Genomic DNA, 20,380 nt, shown 5'->3' with positions numbered 1-20,380 from the left:
AAATTTTTTTTTCTTTCTTAATAAAAAAAAAACTAAAAAAAAAAAGATTCAAAAAAAAAAAAAACCTACAGTGGGGCTCACAGGAGCCCGGTTTCTGCTGATATTCCTACTGTTTGCTATCACAGCTGCATCTTTAGAGTTGTGTTGACTAATCCAGGGTTGTCTCTGCTATGGGGTATTTCGGTGGTGGTGCTTAGTGTAATGTTCTTGCCAGATGTCTTTCCTGTCAGGGCCAGAGGGAAAGCTGAGTTGGTAGTATGTGGTCACTGGGCACATGACTGCCTGGCTCGAGTCGAGTTTTAATTTTCGGCTTAGCAGTCAGCACTCCGGCCCCACTCTCACTTGGCATCAAAGAGTTAAGGACTGTAAAGCTGCCCTACGATTGCAGTCACCATGGCTGGCGTCTACGCTGCATTGGTGCTAACAGAGCCTGGCTTCACAGGACAGAGGCTGTTGAGTTTTAGCTCTTGCTTCCTCAGAGCACCACCAGACTCTCGCCAGGCTTGCGATTTCAGTTCCTGTGCATGTTAGGCAGGTATGCAGAGATATGCGTGGACATGAGCAGGTCTGCCACATACTGCCCTGGACCCCAGACAGTGACCAAATTTTTGAGTGGTGTGCTCCGATACCTGGAGTGATGCTCAAGGCGCTGTCTGGAGAAGGCCCAGCTGCTGCAGGAGACCTCAGTAGCATGGCGCTTCTTTGACTGGAAGAAATTGCTTTGTTCTGCAAGTTAGTGTATTTCACTTTCGTAGATCCCTTGTGTTCTTCTGTTCTTCCCTTGGAGTTAACCTGTAATCCCAGCACTCAGGAAGGGGAATCAGAGGGATAAGTTCAAGATCATTCTTGACTATATAGTGAGTTCAGGACCAGCTTGGACTGCACAAGATCCTGTCTCAGAACAACCAGAAAATATTGATTCCAGTTCATGGTCTGTCCATATTCACGTTATGGATGACAGTTTGAGGGAGTAGTGACTTTCAGCCCTTGTAGTTAATTCTAGGAGACAGTCTAGAGTATTCTACTGCAGGAAAAAAGCTGTCGTTTGGAGTTATAGGGAAACAACACTTTGCTTCTGCTTACATAGTTTTTCTTACACCATGGTGGCCTCTTAAGGAGCACAGTGCTGTGCATGCGTGGTCACCGTTAATCCTCACTGCAGTCTGGCAGAAGAGCTGCAAAATCTATACTCGCTCGACACGTGGGAAGGCTTCCTCACCAAAGTCAGAGCGCTGTGACCACACTCTCTGCACCCGTAAGCTGGGTGCTGCTCTCAACTGGAGCTGTGCTCATTAGCTCGGGCCCCACAGTCTGATGTCTTTATTTTGTCCAATCTTTAACTTGCTTATAGGATCAGGTTTAATTAATTTTGTAACAAGCTTTTCTTGTGTGTAGTGGGCTACATGGGCACATGGACGGGGGTTGCACATACCTATGAATCCTGTTCTGTCACTCTTTGCCTTACTTGCTTGAGTCAGAGTCTATCACTGTACCTGGAGCTAGGCTGGCATCCAGGAAACCCCAGGGATCCTCACGTTTCCACCCCCACAGAACTGAGGTTAAAGGCACAGAAAAGCCTTGCTTAGCCCAGGGTTTTACCTGGGTGTTTGGTTTCAAGCTCATGCCTTCATGCTCACACAGCCAGTACTTCCCCACTGAGTGATCTCCTAGACCTTAAGGTTTTCTTCTTTGAAAGTCATTCATGGGCTAGAAAGATGGCTCAGCAGTTTAGAGCACTTACTACTCTTGCAGAGAATCCATGCCCTGTGGTTCACAGCTGCCTATAACTCCAGTTCTAGTGGATCTAATGACCTCTAGCCCTCGAGTCTCAGCAGGCACCTGCATGGTCATGGTACAGATAAACACATATACACACAGGAAAAATAGTGATTCCTCAGAATCTAAACTTCCTTCTGTGTAATGCTGTGATGGACGTCCAACATGCATCTTCCAGACTCCAGCTCCCCCGCTCTTGCCCGCTGCACGTTCTCTGATATGCGTGTGAAATAGGAGGACATTACTGATAGTAAACTCCGTGCAAACAGTCATAAGAATGAAAAAGAGTGAAAGAAAATTTCTCATTCACACTGCTCTGTTTTCCCCTCTCTGGAAATAGTCCTCTCACCAATCTATCTCAGAAGGAAATGGACAGTAATAATGGTGTTATTTTCAGTTTTCCTCAGACCACTCTGGCAGTTGCATGCTGATGCTGCAGGGGAGAGGCTGGCTGAGGATTTCACTGAGTGCCTTTCCCTCCCCCATCTTGATTTCAGGTGTCAGAAACTATTTAAAAGAAGCGTTGGTGAACATAATTGCTGTGCATGCAGAGGTAAGCTGTTATTAACTGTTCCTACAAAAGTAGGTAATTGAGGGGGAAGAAAGAAAAAGAAGCAAATTCGATTATTATTCATAAGAGGGGTCTCTTTTCCCCCTTCAGAATGTATCTTAGGCATATAAGGAAAATAGAGCTCAGCTTTCTTATGTATATGTGCCTGTGTCTGTGTGCATGTATGTATGTACATGTATGTTATTTATATGTGCATCTGTGTGCATGATGGGTGGGTATGGTTATATGTGTGCATGTTCATATGTATGTGCATCTGTATATGTTGTGTGTCTGTGTGCAGTGCTTGTGCTTGTCTCTGTGTGTGCATGTGTCTTTGTGTGTGCCTATGCATATGCGTGTCTGTGTGTAACTTAGTGTTTTCTGAAATTGTACATGTCTTCTATGAGCCTAAACACTGAAGCTAGTAAATCACTTGTGTTGCTTAGGGGTGTGTGGATATTGCTTCCCTTTGGTTCACACAAGCTGTCCCCCACAGTTATCATCTGAAGCATCATACAGGCATCCTTACTGGACATCCTAGGAGTGAGAGTCACTCTTCCAAGGCACATGGGAAAACAAACTACTACCATTGGTGCCACAACCACCATTGCTGCCATATTTTCATGCAATGAGCTCAGTCTATTGCAGGCTTCATGGCCAGCACTCTAAGGTTTGCTCACAGAATGGTGGGAAGCCATACACTAAATTAAGGCCAAGACAACACTGGGGGTCAGATGTCTCCTCCGCTTAGCTGTAGGCACCAGGCAGGTGTGTATATGGCTTTCTCCATCTAGAAGTTTGTAGGCCATCATGGTATCTGGAAAAACAGGGATAAAGACAGCAAAAACAGAAGAACAGAGCGATCAGAGGAAACAGGAGTGATGTTGCCTCCTAACTTTGCACTTCTTAGGGAAGACGTTTGTGAGCATCTCTCTAGAAAGAAAGATCATATATGATTTAACTCTGGCAGGGGTTGGTCTCATTGATCTCTGTAATTTTATTAAACATATGAGATAATTCTTGTGTTCGTTTCTTTTAAGATTCAAGTATTGAATGAAATGATTGGTTGGATAGGAGCACCCTGTATGCAGAGAGCAAGGAACTGCAGACATAAAGACTGTAAGGGTCACTCTGGTTCTGTCTTGAAGGTTGGCTGTTAGCCGTTATCAGTAGCTGTGAGGTCATTTAATTATCAGCCTTTCAAGTCCCTTTTTAGTCCAGTAACCCAAAGTAGAAGTTCACCAGGGCTACCATTTGTAATAATAGCTTAAATTGCCAAAATTTTTGTCGAATGTTCAAATGGTTTGTGTTGACAAGAATGTTTAATTAACACTAGCCCCTTAAACTGGGAACAGGCAAAGGTAAAGAGAAAATATACTTTAGTTGGTGAATACTAAACCTCCAGATACAACTTTGTCAAATGTTAAAATGTGAAATAGGTCCACCAAGAGAAAAGCACTTATTACAAAGCCCAATGGACTGAGTTTGATCCCCAAAATCCACACAGTGGAAGAGAGAACCAATTCCTCTAAGTGATCTCCTGACCTCCATATGCACGCCAAAGTGTGTGTGTGTGTGTGTGTGTGTGTGTGTGTGTGTGTGTGGTTAAAATTGAACAATGTTGTATGTCAGATGAAAAGAAATAATGTATTTCTAGCACACAAAAGAACTAGAATGTTCATCGTTACAGATAATGAAACTCATTTGTTTACAAGACACAGGGTCTCCCTGTGTTGCCCAAGCCAGACTCACACTCCTGGCTTGCAGCTCTTCCCGATCCCCTGTGTGAGCAGCCGGGCCAGCAGAAGCACACCACGACAGCAGCGCCAGCTCACTTAATCTTTTTATATTGAGCAAATACCAACCCAGAGGTTTTATCCCTTTTAGAAATTTTGATTCTTATAAAAGGGACGTTAAAAAAAATAAAATTTTCTCTGGGCAGTAGTGGGTGCACGCCCTTAATCCCAGCACTGGGAAGGTAGAGACAGGCAAATCTCTGACCTAGAGGCCAGCCTGGTCTACAAGAGCTAGTTCCTGGGCAGGCTCCAACGCTACAGAGAAACCCTGTCTCGAAAAAAAAAAAAAGGCAAAATTTTCAAAATAAATTTTAGTCAACATCTGCAATACTGTTTTTTAAAGCTGTATTTGTCATTAATCAGTAAATGTATCCAAAGTGTATGTCTGGGGACTGGAGAGGTGGCTCAGAAGTTAAAAGCACTTGTGGCTCTTACGGAAGGCCAAGGTTTGACTCCAGACCCGTATGGTGGCTCATAACCACTGGTAACTGTGATCTCAGGAGATCTGATGCCCTTTTCTGAGCTCCACAGGCACCAGACATACATGTGGTATACATACTTCTGTGAGGCAAAATACATATACATAAAAAATAAATTTTAAAAGCTGAATTTTATTTATCTTCCATTCATAACTTTGATATTTTTAATTTTTGTATTAGAAAACTTCAATGATTTGTTGTTTTACTTATTACTGTGTTTTTACAGACAGAAGCCTTTGTTTTGACAGACAGGAGCCAGGAAAAGTATGTGTAATGCACTGTTTCTTATTCCAAACCTTCCATCAGGTGTTCACTGTTTCTAAAGAACTGGTGCCCCGGGTCCTGTCCAGGGTGATAGAAGCAGTCTCTGAAGAGCTGAGCCGGCTGATGCAGTGTGTGTCTTCCTTCAGCAGAAATGGAGCGCTGCAGGTACCCAGTCCTTCAGTTTCAAGAGAAATTTGTTTATAAATAGGCAACGGTCTGTTAACTACCTGCCTTGTAGACACAGCCGGTATTTCCAGTGCCCCTGCTAATTTCACAGACATACACACACACACACACACACACACACAACACATGCATACATACACACCTACAAGCCATAGCTACTGTTCAGCACACACACACATAGACCTACTGTGTATGCACACACGTACACACTGTGTGTGTTGTCTGCAGTTCCCAGAGGTTCTATTTCAGGCATTAAAACAGAACAAGAGTTTTATAAAACTCTTTGAGCACGGACCCATGGTCCTTCCATGTCTTTCCAGAGCATCCAGCGCTGGTTGTCTCCTCCTCCTCAGCAAGGTATCTGTTAGGACACAGGACAGGGCCTGCTTGTGAGCTTCCTGTGCATTGAGACAGCGGGTGTGCATTTGAAGAAGCAGTGGTGGGATGTGGGTGTAGTTTTGTGGTGTAAGATGTGCTTGCCTGTATGAGACCCTGGAGGTTCACTCTTCAGTAAAACACACATGTGCTTGCATACACACACACTACAACAGCATAGTCGCAGTTTCTCAGCTGGCAGTTGAAGCTTTCTCAGGCCTGCCTGCTGCGGTTACCACTCGCAAACGTAACATGTCTGTTTAAGTAAGCACCACAGTCGATGACATCAAAGAACAAACTGGCATTGAGGGAATAGACTAGAAGAAATGGAACTTCAGTAGATTTTCCAGTTTTTCTAGGTTTTTAGCATGGAAGTTGTCCCACTTCAGTACAAACCTTCCCGTCTTTGTGGTTTAGAATTTGGAGCAGCCCCAAACACAGGCAAGTGTTCCAGAGAGCAACACTGCAGCTCTGCGTGCACACTGCCCATATTCCTGGCTGATCCCGTAAGATGTGTGTGTGTGGTCAGATTCCACTCTGACCAGCCCGCCTCAGACTAGGAAACTTGAAGTAAGAATTATCTACTGCTGGGCATTATGGTCACACCTGCAGTCCTAGCTCCTCCAGAGGCCGAGACAGGAAGATGGCAAATCAGGGTTTATGTGGTCTGTACAATGAGTTCAAGGGCAGCCTGGCAATTCAGCAAGACTCTCCAGATAAAAAGAACAAAGGTTGGTGTGTGGCCCAGTGAGAGTGTTGGTGCACATCATCTCATCATCGGAAGTGCCACAGTGTCTTCCAAAGCAGTGACACTGCTGTCCACCCGACAGCCATTAACAAGGCCTTTTGTTACCCCCTTGCCTTATCAACACTCATTAGCAAACTACCCTATGGACTTTGGCCATCGTCCTGGCTGTGAATGGGTATCTTGTTCTGTGAGCTGTGGTCTCACTTTCCCCATGGCATCTCTGCTGAGTAGCTATGCTTCTTTTGATGAAGTCCAGCTGATTTCCACTTGGTTCCTGGTACTTTCTATATTTTCCTAGAAGTCTTGCTGAAGTCACAAAAACTTATTGCTGTTTCTTCTGAGAGTTAATAATTCATTGTTGGTTTTACATTTAGGTCTGCCTGTGGTCTGTTTTGAGTTAAGAGTAGCTTGGGCTTCCTTCTTTCATGTAGAGCTCCAGTTGTGCTGTTTCTGTTCACTGAATGCATGTTTTCCCTTTTGAATGATTGGGACCCTTGTTGAAGTCAGTTGGCTCTCATTTTGTAGTACGAGCTCCGTGCTTGTCCGCGTGTGGAGACACACCGACATGCTTGCTGTGTGAATGTTTGAAATCAGAAAATATGAGGCTTCCAAACTGTTGTTGTTTCCAACATCATTTTCACAGTTCATCCATGAATTTAACAAAGATGGTATTGACTTTATAGAGCTTGATTTTATTGTAAAAGAGACTATACCTGCAAGGATGTAGGTGCTAGGAAGCAAGCCCAGCCAATCAGGCTAATGTTTCCGTACCCCCCTACACACACACACACACACACACACACACACACACACACACACACACACAACCAAACTAAAAGGCAAATCCTAGTAAGCTGGTAATTCTCATGCAGTATGTCCATCCCCTACCCACACAGTCGTTTTTGACAGCAGGTTTAGGGGACACGCTGGTATGTTAGTGCTGTTCTTTGAGAGTCTTTTCCAGCATGTTGTCATTGTGTTGTTGTTCTGGCCAACCTGGCCTACAGTAAGCAGGCTTCAGACCATCTCCTCAGCACTTGCTGTCACTTGGTAACTGACGCTTGTCACTCTTACCTTTTTCCCATCTTTAGGCAAGACTTGAAATCTGTGCTTTGAGAGACACCGTAGCCATTTACCTGACCCCGGAAAGCAGGTGAGATGCTGAGTGTTGCTGCCCAGTTCTTTTTACATCAAGATTGCTTTACTCAGGTACTGTGTCCTCTGTGCAGATAACTTACCAAAGATGCTCATAAATTTGCCTTGCAATAAATTTGATATTTCATTAGAAATTTTTACTCAGAAGTACAAACAAACCTACAAGACAGTGACTCTCAAGGCCACTTCTTTAGAGCACATTGTAAATTTAATGTGATCTTTTTCATTCATTGCTTATATAACTTACCTTTTTAATAATATGGCCAAGTATGACATATTCTTTTAAAAGGAAAGACAAAAATACTAAATCTTCACCAGACTTGATGGACAGTTTGAGTGTTGTAAATACCAGCGTAAGAGGAAGCCTGTGGTTTCTTTGCAGAGTCTTGTAGTGGAAATTTGACGGTAACTTTTAGTTGTTTTGAATGAAAGTCAGGATTTCCTACTATTGAGACATCAGTAGGTGAAGTGAGCAGACCTACTGCCCACGTGCGCAGAATGTTTGCCACAGTCACAGCATTGCCCGGGAAGTCAGTCTGTACTGTGAGCACAAGGACACTGCGGGACACCGCTCATTCATCTCTGGCCTTCGGTAGCCTGGCTGTCACCAGTACAGCTGAAAATGCTCATTATTTTCTTAACAGGTAAAATTGTCTTCTTCCTTCCTGCCATGGTGTACCACAAACTATTTCTAGTTGGTTCCTGTGTTCATTGTTTAAATACACTTTTCCCCAACCAGTCCTTTTCCTGCCTAAAGTGGTACAGACAATTGGAAGTACCCAGTCCATCCATATTGCCTGTTTATCCCCTGGACTTAACCTTTTGGAACCTAGGTTCAAGATAATACAAACTGAGTATCCTGTATCCAAAATACCCAGGAACAGAAGCATATTTAATTTTAGGTTTTGTGTGTGTGTGTGTGTGTGTGTGTGTGTGTGTGTGTGTGTGTGTGTGTTGGAGTATTCGTGATACATAAAGAGTTATCTTGGAGATGGAACTCAGGTCTAAACAAGGAATTTATTTAAGTTTCGTTATATCCAAACACACGACTAAAGGTAATTTAATACAGTTCTTAATCACTTAATGATTGAGGACCTGGAGAGGAGGCTCCATGGTTAAGAACATTGACAGATGTCCCAGAGGACCTCGGTTTGAGTCCCGGAACTTACATGGTGGCTCAAACTGTCTGCAACTCAGTCCCAGAGAACCCAATGCCATCTCCTGCCCTCCACACCCGTTAGTCATGCATGTGGAATACAGACATACATGCAGGCAAAATACCCACGTGTAACTAGAGGTTTCTCTCCCGCCCACCAGTTCCCGAATAACCACTCTGAGGTTTAATATTAATTACAAAATGTTTGGCCTATTAGCTCAGACTTTTACTAACTAGCTATTACAACTTAAATTAACTACACCGCCCTTTTTTGTCTGTTTTTTTTTTTTTTTTTTTTTTTTTTTTTTTTTTTTGTCTGGTTTTTTTGAGACAGCATTTTTTACTAACCTGGCTTACTGGTATTGCTCTGACTAACATCTTTCTCCTTTGGTGGCCTTTGATGGTGTCTATCCCTCCAACTCTGCCTTCTTTTTCCATGTATCTCCGCTTGGATTTTCCCCCTGGCTCTGTTCTGCCTGGATGTTAACCAAATCAGCTTCTTCATTAGCCAATGATGATAAAACATATTCACAGCCTACAGAAGGGCATCCCACATCACCCCTGCACATAAAATAAAATGAAAAAGAGAAGTAATTTAATGTTTGATATGGAACTTCCCATTCTGTTGGTGCTCTAAACATTTTAAATCTTGGAGCACGTTGGATTTCAGATTAGAGTCACTCATCCTGTGAACTCCTACACAGAATTGTGAGCTTCATAGCATGTCAGGTCACCCTCAAAGCTGTGAGTGTTCTACAAATAATAGAATGCCCTTCATTTTCATCACCGTCATTTTGTCCTGACAACAAAGAACAATAAAGCAGTGTGTTTGTTTCAGGTAATCCAGCCCTATGGGGAATAAGATGTGGTAGAGATGATAGAAGGGACTTCCCTCTTCCGCAGGAAAGAGGAGAGCCCACTGGACAGGGAAAGGCAGCCTAATGTGCCAACAGACACTGTCTTCACCCACAAGCTGCTCAACTAGGGACAGTGGAGCATTCCCAGAGGCGTCTTGAGGGTTCTGTTAGGGCTCTCATTCTGTTCGCATCCCTTTAGTTTAAGATACGTGGTTCGGACATTCCTGTCCTGGTCGGTTTTCATACAAGATCGAAGACCTTGATCAGCAGTGATTGCATGTATTTCTTCAACTCCACTAGAAAAGTGGAGGACATGAAAAGTTCAAAACTATTCTCAGAAGCAATAGGTATTATTCTACGTTCTCCATCATAAGCCTCACCCCTCTCAGTAATCCCTCTGGTACTCTCTACTTGAGAAAAGCTCAACTACTAAGTAGTTCTTCAGGTCGTTCATTTTCCCTTTCTCGTGTAAACATCTTTCTTTCCTGTCCATGTTAATTCTAATAAGAACTAGAAGCTGTCCCCCAGTGTCCACTTTGAGAAGGCTTAGCTGTAAAGCAGGCCCTGTCAATGCTGCGACTGTCCTGAGCATGGATCTAGACCTGCCCTGGCTCTCCTTACTGCCCTCACAGCTGCTCTAGCTAGAGCTGCCCCCCTCCCCGCCTGCCCTGGGCTCTGCGCAGTCACACCAGCCTCAGCGCTCCTGAGCAGCCTCCCTTTGTCTGGGTCAGGCTCCACTTCCTGGCTGTATCTCTTTGGCCCTGCCCCTGAAGCCCTGCCAGCCTGCTCACTATAGCCTTACTTTCCCTTTTTCTTTTCCTGTTGTTTTTCACTTTTACTTTTTCTCAGTCCTCTCTGCTGACATGACTGGCCTCCATTAGTGTCTCTATATCTAAAATGAGCTTGGACATGGTTACAGTGATCCCTCTAACAGGCTGCTCAGAACTGTGGGCTATCTGACTGGTGTGCTTTTTGTGTTTCAGATCTAGTTTTAAACAGGCCCTGGAAGCCCTGCCTCAACTTGCAAGTGGCGCAGACAAAAAGTAAGTTCTGGGTGCTCTCCTGAGCCCACTGGCTGAACTGCACAAGCTCTGGTAGCCAAAGTGTCAGAAGAGTCTGAGAGAGGTTCTCTCAGGTGTTAGGAGAGTGCAGGCTAACCTGGAATACGGTATGCTAGGCTACCCAGGCCTCGCTTATCTTCCAAGTGACAGGATGAATTCTGTCTTTTAGGTTTGGCTTACAGCTTTAAGTGACAAGTACAGAGAATCTAGGAAAGCCGTTTGACTTAGTCAGCAACTTCTGTGTGAAGAAGAGAGATCAGGACCATCCAATGGCTTTGACGTCTATAAAACCACCATTAGACAAGTTGCAAACATGGCACAGAACAGCTCTGACATTGCTACATTAATGAGCATGGCCTCAATTTAAACTTTACACTTCGTGTAACAGGAAATTGTGACCTGAGGGGAAGTCTAGGCCAGGCACCTTTGGTAAATGTCCAGTCTAGCCTCAGCTTAGGCCGTGGAGACCCTGTAGTTCTTTGCTCTGTCACCGTTCCTAGTTAAAGTCCACCTGCCTTTGCTTGGGGAAAACACACAGTGCCGGGCTCTGTGGACAAGCCCAGAGGCCTGCTGTGTGGAGAAAGTGCCTGGACCAGCAGTAGTCATGAAGGGTGACTGAGCTTGGGAGAAAAGGGGGCAAACCAGCCTTCCTGAATGTGTGACCCCAGTTCAGACCCTTGCGTGTGGCAGGCAAGCAGCAGAACAGTGGCCCACACCACAGAATACCCTGCTTCCATTCCCTACTTTGTTTTTGTTTCGGAATTCATTCCAAGACCTTTTTGTTTCTTTAAAATAAAAGATTAAAAAATAGTCACCACTATCCTTAATACATGAAACGTGTTTCAAAAGGCTAGTGCATTTGAACATATTGAGAACAACCAGTGATCAGTTGTTGGAGCGAAATGCTGTTGTGTGTCAGGGCTTGTGTGCCTGTAGTGTCAGTACTCGGGAGCAAACAGATTGCAGGGTCTAGGACAGGATGGTTCAGCAGTTAAAATACCTGCCATGGAAGCTGATCTAAGCTCTGTGTGCAGAGTCCATAGAAAGAGAGGGGAGACGTCAGCTCTATGAGCTGTCCTCCAGCCTGTATGTGTGTATGTGCCCACCCATACCACATTCTCTTTCCCTCAGAATGATAATAAATATGTTTTGTTTAAATATCTGGAGTAATCTACATTATACACTGAGAGTCTGTCTCAAAATTAAATAAAAAAAGCAGTCAGTGAGACAACTCAGGTAAAGGCAGTTGGCACTGGATGCTGCACGCCTTGTGGCCTGAGTTCAGTCCACGGCGACTGCGTGTAGGTAGGAGAGAACTGACTCTGCAGAGTTATCTCTCATTTCCACATGTGTGCTGTGGCGTGCAGGCCCACCCCCAACACAGGCAATGATAATAAATAAAGTGAAATGAAAATTTTAATGAGTGAAAGAAAGCCGTGTCCCTGGAACCGTCCTACGCTGTGTGCTTGCTGACAGTCATAGAACTGAAAACAAAAAGTAAGTTTTAGTTTTTCTTGATTGTTAGAGAAATTATTAGAGAGTGGGCCTAAGCATTATCCTGTTCTAGGAAGGACTCTAGAGAAGGAGTATCAAGAGAATAACTGAAGAAAAACATAGACTTGTATATTATTGTATTCTTTGAGCAGCCCCTTTCTTTTTGGTTGAGATATTTCTGCTACTGATTAAGATCCCATAGACAATGACTTCAGACCTGGGCCCCAGCTCCCTACATATTTGCTGAGTTGCTAAGCTAGCGTGCTGGCTATTCTTCATTGTCAACTTGACAGCCGGGGAAAGCAGGACCTCTGTTGAGTAATTGCCCCTACCACATTGGCCCATAGCCTGTCTGAGAGGCATTCTCTTGATTGCTAATGGATGTCCACTGTGCACTGCACCGTCCCTAGGCAGGTGGGCCGGGCCTGTTTAAGAAAGGTGGCTTACTGGGGGCCTGACATCAAACCAGTAAACACCATCCCTCTGTGCTTTCTTCTCCAAACTCCTGCCTTGAGTTTCTGCCTTGGTTCCCCAGATGAGGATGGACCTGTAACCTGTAATCAAGATTAATCTCTCCAAGTTACTTTTGGCCGTGGTGGTACATCACAGTACCAGAAAAGCAAACAAAGACAACCCCTTTTCTGAATTAGAGTTACTATTGCTATGATGAAACACATGACTATGAGCAATGTGGGGGGAAGGGTTTATTTGTCGTATAATTTTACACCATTGTTCATCATTGAAATCAGGGCAGGAACTCATGTGGCGTAGAAACCTGGAGGCAGGAGCTGATTCAGAGGCCATGGAGCAGTGCTGCTTACTTGCTTGCTCCTCATGGCTTGCTCAGCCTTCTTTCTTACAGAACCCAGGACCATCAGCCCAGGGATAGCACCACCCACAGCGGGTAAGGCCTTCCTCCATCAGTCAGTAATTTAGAAAATGTCTTACAGGCTTGCCTACTTCTGACAGCATTTTCGCATTGAGGTTCCCTCCTCCCATGACTATAGTTTGGGTCCAGTTGGCATACAGCTAGCACAGACCTCTACTGTCAGAATGTTAAGCTCTCTCCTCCCTTTAGGTTACTAGAAGAGCTACTCAACAAGTTCAAGAGCAGTATGCACTTGCAGCTCGCCTGTTTCCAAGCTGCATCCCCCACCATGATGAAAACATAGCTGCCTGTGGAGGAAGAGCATCCAGAGACAGCCAGTGTGAGAACGTCCTCTTCCTGTGCCAGAGGGCTAGCCCATGTCCAAGCACTGCGTTTAATTTCTTTTTTCCCCTTTATGGTGGCACAGAAAGATGTTGGTGGATATTTAATTTCAGCTTATTTAAACAATCCTATCTTAAATGTGCACAGTTTTTATTGTTATTAGCTTTGGTCCTGTAAGGCTACATAGCATACTCTTCTAAATGTTTTTTCTTGGCTAAATGTTGTATGGTGTGAGCTTCAGGGGACTTCTCTAGAGTGTTCTGGAGTGGCCCGTGGTATAAATGAATGCAGTTCTAAGCACTTGTTTAATGCCTCGGTGTTGGCAATCTCCAGTCCAGGTGAGGCATTCAAGAAGAGATTTAAAGTCACAGCTTTGGAGCTGTGCCCAAAACCTAAAAATCATCGTTTCATACAACTCACTCTAAAGTTCCTAGGTTTGGTTTGGTTTTGGTTTTTTTTTTTTAGAAAAATATATGATCTACATATAAAAAATGTTAAATTTTGGATAATTTGTGATGCAGATGGCCATAAATGATCTGAACTTTCTAGTCTGACTTTAGTGACAAGTGCTACACACTGAAGTTGATCTGTCAGTGTGCACTGGTGTGGTGAGGGCTCCCAAGGGCCTGCGTGTAGAGGCCCCGTCACACCCACAGGCCTGTGGAAGCCCTGTGGTCTACACTGCAACCTAAAGACAAAGGCAGCTCCTGGGGAAGGCGGCACTCCTTTCCCTCAGCAGGCCACTCCTCTCTGCTCCTTCCCACCCTTTGGAGTGTCTTGCTCCCTAGCTGGAAAGACACAGGCTGTTTTGCAAAGATTTGAGGTGCCCTCGGGTCACCAAGCATTGAGCAGTGACTCACTGCTGACTGGCCTGCAGAGTAGATTCGGGTCACTGTGACCTGCAAGCGGCTCTTTCACCTCACTCCATCCTACCCTTGGCTTCAGTTGTACTTCACTTTTCAAAATGACGTAGGGATACTGTAGGAGCCTCTCTTTCAGAAGACAGAAGTCATCGTCACTCTTAGTTGACGTAATTGAGAGCACAGTGTGCGCACAATATGGAGGACTGAGGTCAGTGAGTGTCTGCCACAGACGTAATCATTCGCACGTGTGTTGGTAAGGCTGATACGTGTATACAGCAGTGTCTCTCGGTACACCAGTATTATAGGTGACATAACCAAACTCAATCCCAAAATGGAAGTATGGAATGATTTATTATTTTAAATACTTAATAAATTCAATACTCAAATCTAAGTGTCTTTTCTTCAACATTTTTATTAACTCTGTAATTGTTTATATTTCTAATTTTAATATTCAAAATAAAACGTTTAGTTCTCTGTTTCATACTGTGTGTTTATTTCTAATTTTTATATTGAAAATAAATTATTGAGTTTATTGTTTATTATTGTTTATACTATGTTTGTGGACACTAAGTGACTCCATCCCAGACACTGGTTAGGACTGCCTCGGGCAGGCCTAGCGAGGGGCGAGTTCCTTCGGTGACTCTAAGGCTGGGAGGTGGCTGGAGACCCACGCTTACACTTACAACCTTCTCGTTTCCTGGCCCTGAGCTTCACCACAACCCACTTCTTCCTCCCAGTCCAGCAGAGTTTTTGTCGTCCTTCACTGGGGCCACAGCTCAGAGCATGTGAACACTTTGATGGCACAGAGAGTGGAGAACAGTGGCATAAAATCCCCATACCCAAATGAGGGAGCTCAGAGACAACTTCCAACAAGTCTGGGGGACTTCTTGGAAGAAGGGGATTTCGAAAGCGTGAGTTACAGATGAGTGTGACTTTAGTGGTGAAGAGAGGCACAGCAGCAAGACATGAGTTAGAAAGCCAAGAGGCAGCCAGGCTTCGTGACAAGCGACTTGCTCTTCCTTAGGGAGCATCTGGCTTTAGCGAGTCCCTGCCTGTGTGGCTCCACATGGCTTCATGAGAGTTACCACATTGGTCTCACCTTGAGGACTAAAAGGGCTACTCGAAATAATTTGGTTTTTCTAAGACTTTCTATATCAATGTACCATGAAAGTGGCATGTTCCAGAAATGATGTGGGCATTGCAAAACAACCACCACTGGCAGACACAGCTCACTGTCTCACTTGTGCTTCTGTCAGCCTGGCGTGCAGTTCCTTAAAGAAAAGTGCATGGAGTATGGTGCATTGTGTTCTGGTTTGAGTACAAAGTAATGGTGTGTGTTTCTGTTTGAATGTCTGCTGTAGAGTGGTATACTCTTAGTTGTGGAAGAGTGCTGTGTTTTTAAAGTTTCTACTGCTTTAAAATAAAACTTAGTAGAACATTTTGTTTGTTTATGTGCATTGGTGTTTTGCCATGGGTGACGGGTCCCCTGGAACTGGAGTTACAGACAGTTGTGAGCTGCAATGCAGATGCTGGAAATTGAACCCAGGGCCTCTGGAAGAGCAGTTAGTGCTCTTAACCACTGAGCCATCTCTCCAGCCCCCGATATGTTTTTTTTTAAGTCTGTCCTTTTGCTTCCCCCAGGTTTCCTCAATGTCTGTTATGATGTCTCCCTTTTCATCTCTAATTTTGTTAATTTTACTAGAGCTTTGTCCATCTTGTTAATCTTTCAAATAACCAACTCTATTTTCTTTTTTTCATTAATTTGAGCCCTGATTTTTTTGATACCTCTTCCTAGTACTGTTTTGTGTGTGGTGTTTGTTTTTGTTTTTCCAGGGCCTTCAAGTTCATCATTAAACTATTCATTTGAGAGCTCTAATTTTTTTTAATTTTTTAGGATTGTAAGTCTTCCTCTTAGGTCTGCCTTCATTGTGTCTCATGGATTTTTGGAGGTTGTATTTTCATTTTCATTCAATTGTATGGATTTTTAAATATCCTCCTTGATTTCTTCTTGCCCTGGTTACCATCCAGTACTGTGTTGCTTAGTTTCCATGAGTTTATGAGCTTTCTGTGGCTTCTGTTATTTTTGATATCTTGCTTTATTCCATTTTTGTCAGATAGAATACAGGATATGATTTTGATTTTCCTAAATTTATTGAGACTTTTTGTCCTAACATATGGTCAGTTTTAGAGAAAGATCCATGGGCTGCTAAGAAGAATGTGTATTTCTTTAGTGTTCAGGTGGAATATTCTATAGATGTCTGTTAGGTCCATTTGATTTATAATGTTATTTGACTTCAATATTTCTTTTTAGTTTTTCTCCAGATGACCTCATCCAGATATAGTGAGAGTGAAGTATTGAGTTGCCCACTATCATTGTGTTGGGGTTATTTTGTGGGTTTTAGGTCTAATAGTATTTCTTTTATGAAATTGGTTGTACTTGTATTTTGTAGGTGTCCTACTCTGCTTTCTACTGCTATGAACATGACTAAAAGGTTTCATTCATGTTACAGGTCACAGTCCTGCACTAGAGAAAGGCAGGGTAGGAAATCAAGGCAGGAACTCTGCTTACTGGTTTATTCCTCATGGCTTGCTCAGCCTGCTATCCACCCAGGAGTGGCACCTTTCGTTGTGAGCTGAGCCCTTCCACATCAATCATTAGTCAAGAAAATGCCCCTCACACATGCCCACTCGACAGTGTAATGAAGGTAGCTCCTCTGTTGAGATTTCTTCCAAGCTATGTCTAGGTTTGTGTAAAGTTTACATAAACTAATCAACACAGTGAGAATGTGTTTAGCATTGTAGTATCCTCCCGGTGGGTTGCTCCTTGATGATGATGAAGTAGCCAGCCCTGTCTCTCCTGACTAGCTTGGCTCTAGAGTTTATTTTACTGACGTTAGAGTAGCTGCACTGGCTTGTTTCCTAGTTCCATCTTCATAGAATGGTGTTTGTGAGAACCTTCTTGCAGTAAATGGTAATTAATACAACCATCTACAACTGGTAGTCATCTAGGGAGTAAGCAACTGGATTGCTCAGCTCTGAATGGGACCTTTATGTCATATCTCATTTCCCCCAAGGTTTAGGAATTGTCAAGGATGAGGGAGAAAGCTTGTGAGTCACAGGTAGTGGACATCTTCAGCATCATTTGCTGAGCATGACAGGGCCCTTGTGTATGTCAAGTCATAGCAATTGCACAAGACCTAAACAAGATCAAGCCTGGCAAAATCCCAGCATGGGTGAGAAGGTGTTCATGAAAGGCCTGCACCCTTGCTATTGGCAACTGGTGGCTACTGTGTGAAGAAGAATAAGTTTTCTTCAGGGATGGGACACTTGAAAGGCCTCCTACACTCCAGTAGATGGTTCTACACCTGTACATGCGCAGGCAACACTTAGTGGACTCCATGTGGTTTTAGAAACAGCACACAAGGTAGGGAGAGAAAAGTAGGAGAGGAAGACGTGAAGGAGAGGAAATGGGGAGTCAGACGCTTATACATGTATGGAATTCCCATTAAGAAAATGAAGATTCAATCACTGTGGTGGATTGAATAGGTATGGCCTTCATAGACTCATGTGTCTAAAGACTTGGCCCATAGGGAGTGGTACGACTAGGAGGTGTGGCCTTGTTGAGGGAAGTGTGTCACTGTGGGGGAGGGCTTTGAGGTCTTATAAGCTCAAACTACCCCCAGTGTTGTATGCAGTCTGCTGCTGCTACTGCCTGCAGATCAAGATGTAGAAGCACATTATCTGCCTGTATACCACCATGCCTCCTTCCATAATGATAATGGACAAAACCTCTGACCTATAAGCCAGCCAGCTCCAATGAAATGTTTTCCTTTTTAAGAGTTGACGTGGTCATGGTGTCTCCTCACAGCAATAAAACCCTACTTAAGATATCTATCTATCTATCTATCTATCTATCTATCTATCTATCTATCTATCTATCTATCGCTGTCCATCCTTAATCTCTTAGTGCTGACCTCTGTGTCACTTCCTAACAGCTTTAAATTGTTCTTTCTTCAGTCTTTCAGTTTGGATCACTGTGGCCTTCCTACAACTGGATATAAGAATCTAGCTCTCTCGTTACAGCTTCTCTTCTCTTCCTCCAGCTTTGCGTAGGTCGATATTCCCTGCCCACGTTATTAAGCCTGCGGACGAGCTGCCAGTACACACTGTTCCTGTTCTGATTGCTTTTTGTATTTTCTGTGCATCCTGTGTTGTCCTCACTCTCTCAGAAACTACCTCCATCCTGAATATTCAGCTGTCTCTGTGGTGTATTTACAAATGTGTCTTTCTGGAAAGCTTCTGACACCTTGGCAAGCAGACCCTGAGTGAGGTGAGTTGGGAAAGCCTCCAGCTAGGACCTCCTGCCACAGTCATCACCCTGAATTCACCCTCGCTCCTCTGGTGCATCAGCCACTTCGTGTCAGTTTGGTTTGCTGCCTCACTTGGTAGAACCGTCCTCTGGTAGCTTCTTGTGGAAGAAATACATTGGAAGTCTAAATTCTGAGGCCTTCATATCTGAAGAAAATCTGTATTGGTTGCTTGCATGGATGTCAAACGCTAGACTGGAAATCATTTGTCCTCAGCATAAAGAAATCTCTGCCCAGCTGCCCTTCAGTATCTTCTGTGTCTCTGCTTACAGAATCTCCTTGGCCTTGTTTCTGAAGTCCGTGATGCCTTTCTGGGTTGATGTTCTTTTGTTCCTACTAGGGTGTTGCAAATTCTGGGAAATTCCCTTGAATTGTTTCTATAAATCTTCAACAGTGCTAGAAGGTTGATGAATTCAGTTGGTTGTTTTCTTTTATTCTCAGTGTCTGGATCCCCTAGCAGTGTCCTTTAAATGTAAAAATCTTCTTGTTTTCTGTATTTATTCTGCATTGTGAGAATTGTTTAATTTAAGCTCTTTGTTCTCTGACTATTCTCTTAGGACCTACTTACTTATTTCCCTGGAAATAATCGTGATACTCAGGTGAGGGGGTTCTTTTTATTTCTGTTTTCACCCGACTGTCCATTGAAATAGTCGCTGTGGGTTTGTAATGGTGTCTAAGAGTAGGAGGTCTCTAGAGCTGATTGAGGTTGTGATTCTAATAGTGGGCAGGGCCACTCAGCTGGCACATTGGTCATGCTAGGAGGGGCATTCAGTGGGAAGTCTCTAGTCTTGTCATATTTGGGCCATCCCTCTGGGGCTGATCAGATTCCAAGGGAAAGATATTAGAGTTTCATGTGAGGGAGTCCTGGGAGCCAAGTGAGGAGGAAGTCTGAGGTCATTTTTTATCAGCAATAGCCTGCTTGCAATGGCATTCCTGAGTTTTCTGCATCTCCTGCTCCTCTGGGACAGAGGGTCAAGATGTTTGCCCAGTTGTGGGGGCAAGAGGCAGCTCCAGGGTTACCAGGCTGTTTACTCAGTGCCCTCACATTGATCATTGGGGTTTGACCCTAACTTAATCCTCACCTCTGACTCCATAATAGGAATCTTGCAGTCAGAATTTCAAATTTGATATCTTTTGCTTGAAACACTGCCAGTCTGCAGCCTACCTTCTCTGGATACCGAATCAGCTTCCAGGCACATGTGCAGTATAACTGCTCCCCATCCCCAAACCCTGTCCTGTCATGTGCATGGTGACCCTGAGCCTGTGTACCACCCATCTATATGCTGCAGAAAATTCAGGTTAAATTTGATTATAACAATGGTGTTCATGTGTATGCTGCTTTGCTTTTTCCTGAGATGTGAAAGACTATTAATGGAAGGCAGGCCATGGGCCTTCTAGTCCTGTGAATTCACTCCCTCTGTCCTTGGTCACCAGTGGCATCACCAAATCAGGGTTTGCCTGCAGGAAATAATCTCCTGTAATTAGGTAGAAACAAGGCTTAGACACACCAAGGAAGTAGTCTGCTTGACACTACAGAAAACTCAAGACAGGGAAACATCCTGGTGGCCACTCAACATCGTCTGCATTGCTGGAAATGAAAGCAGACAACCACATGAATTCAAGAAGGAAATACAGAGAAAATTAGAGAGTAGGAAGGTCGGCGAGGCCAGAGAGAGCCTACGCAATAGTAGGTTCTTCCAAGATCTGTCATCCAGTGGCATTTTGTGGACACAGTTTAGACTTTGAATATTTCAAACCAAGAAAGTCTTCACTAATAATTAAGATGTATTAAATGATACCTAAGGAGCTAAAGAGTTGGCTCAGCGGGTGGGTGCATAGCTGCTCTTCCAGAAGACCAGGGTTCAGTTCTCAGCACTCATACTGCAACTCCCAACTGACTGTGGCACAAGTCCCGGGGGGGGGGGGGGCTGTCTGATGCCCTCCTCTGACCTCCATGGGCACTGCAGGCATGTGGTGTATAGACATACATTCAGGCAAGCACTCAAATACACATAAAATAAAAATTAAATCTGTAAGCAGAAT

At 44.0% G+C, this 20,380-nt stretch overlaps 1 protein-coding gene across 1 annotated transcript in view; it reads left to right on the top strand.

The window, feature by feature from the left end:
- Positions 1 to 14,428, top strand: part of Exoc2 (exocyst complex component 2) — a 136,262-nt gene extending 121,834 nt beyond the window's left edge. Inside the window, exons 23-27 of the mRNA XM_013349120.2 lie at positions 2,274 to 2,329; positions 4,908 to 5,030; positions 7,266 to 7,327; positions 10,326 to 10,385; positions 12,976 to 14,428. Of these exons, the coding sequence (XP_013204574.1) occupies positions 2,274 to 2,329; positions 4,908 to 5,030; positions 7,266 to 7,327; positions 10,326 to 10,385; positions 12,976 to 13,069 (395 nt within the window). The 3' untranslated portion in view covers positions 13,070 to 14,428. The remainder of the gene's footprint in view (positions 1 to 2,273; positions 2,330 to 4,907; positions 5,031 to 7,265; positions 7,328 to 10,325; positions 10,386 to 12,975) is intronic.
- The last annotated feature ends 5,952 nt before the right edge of the window (positions 14,429 to 20,380 follow it).

The sequence above is a fragment of the Microtus ochrogaster genome, chromosome 16, assembly GCF_000317375.1.
Source record: "Microtus ochrogaster isolate Prairie Vole_2 chromosome 16, MicOch1.0, whole genome shotgun sequence".
In the NCBI taxonomy this organism is placed as follows: domain Eukaryota; kingdom Metazoa; phylum Chordata; class Mammalia; order Rodentia; family Cricetidae; genus Microtus; species Microtus ochrogaster.
This window is presented reverse-complemented; position numbering and strand designations above follow the sequence as displayed.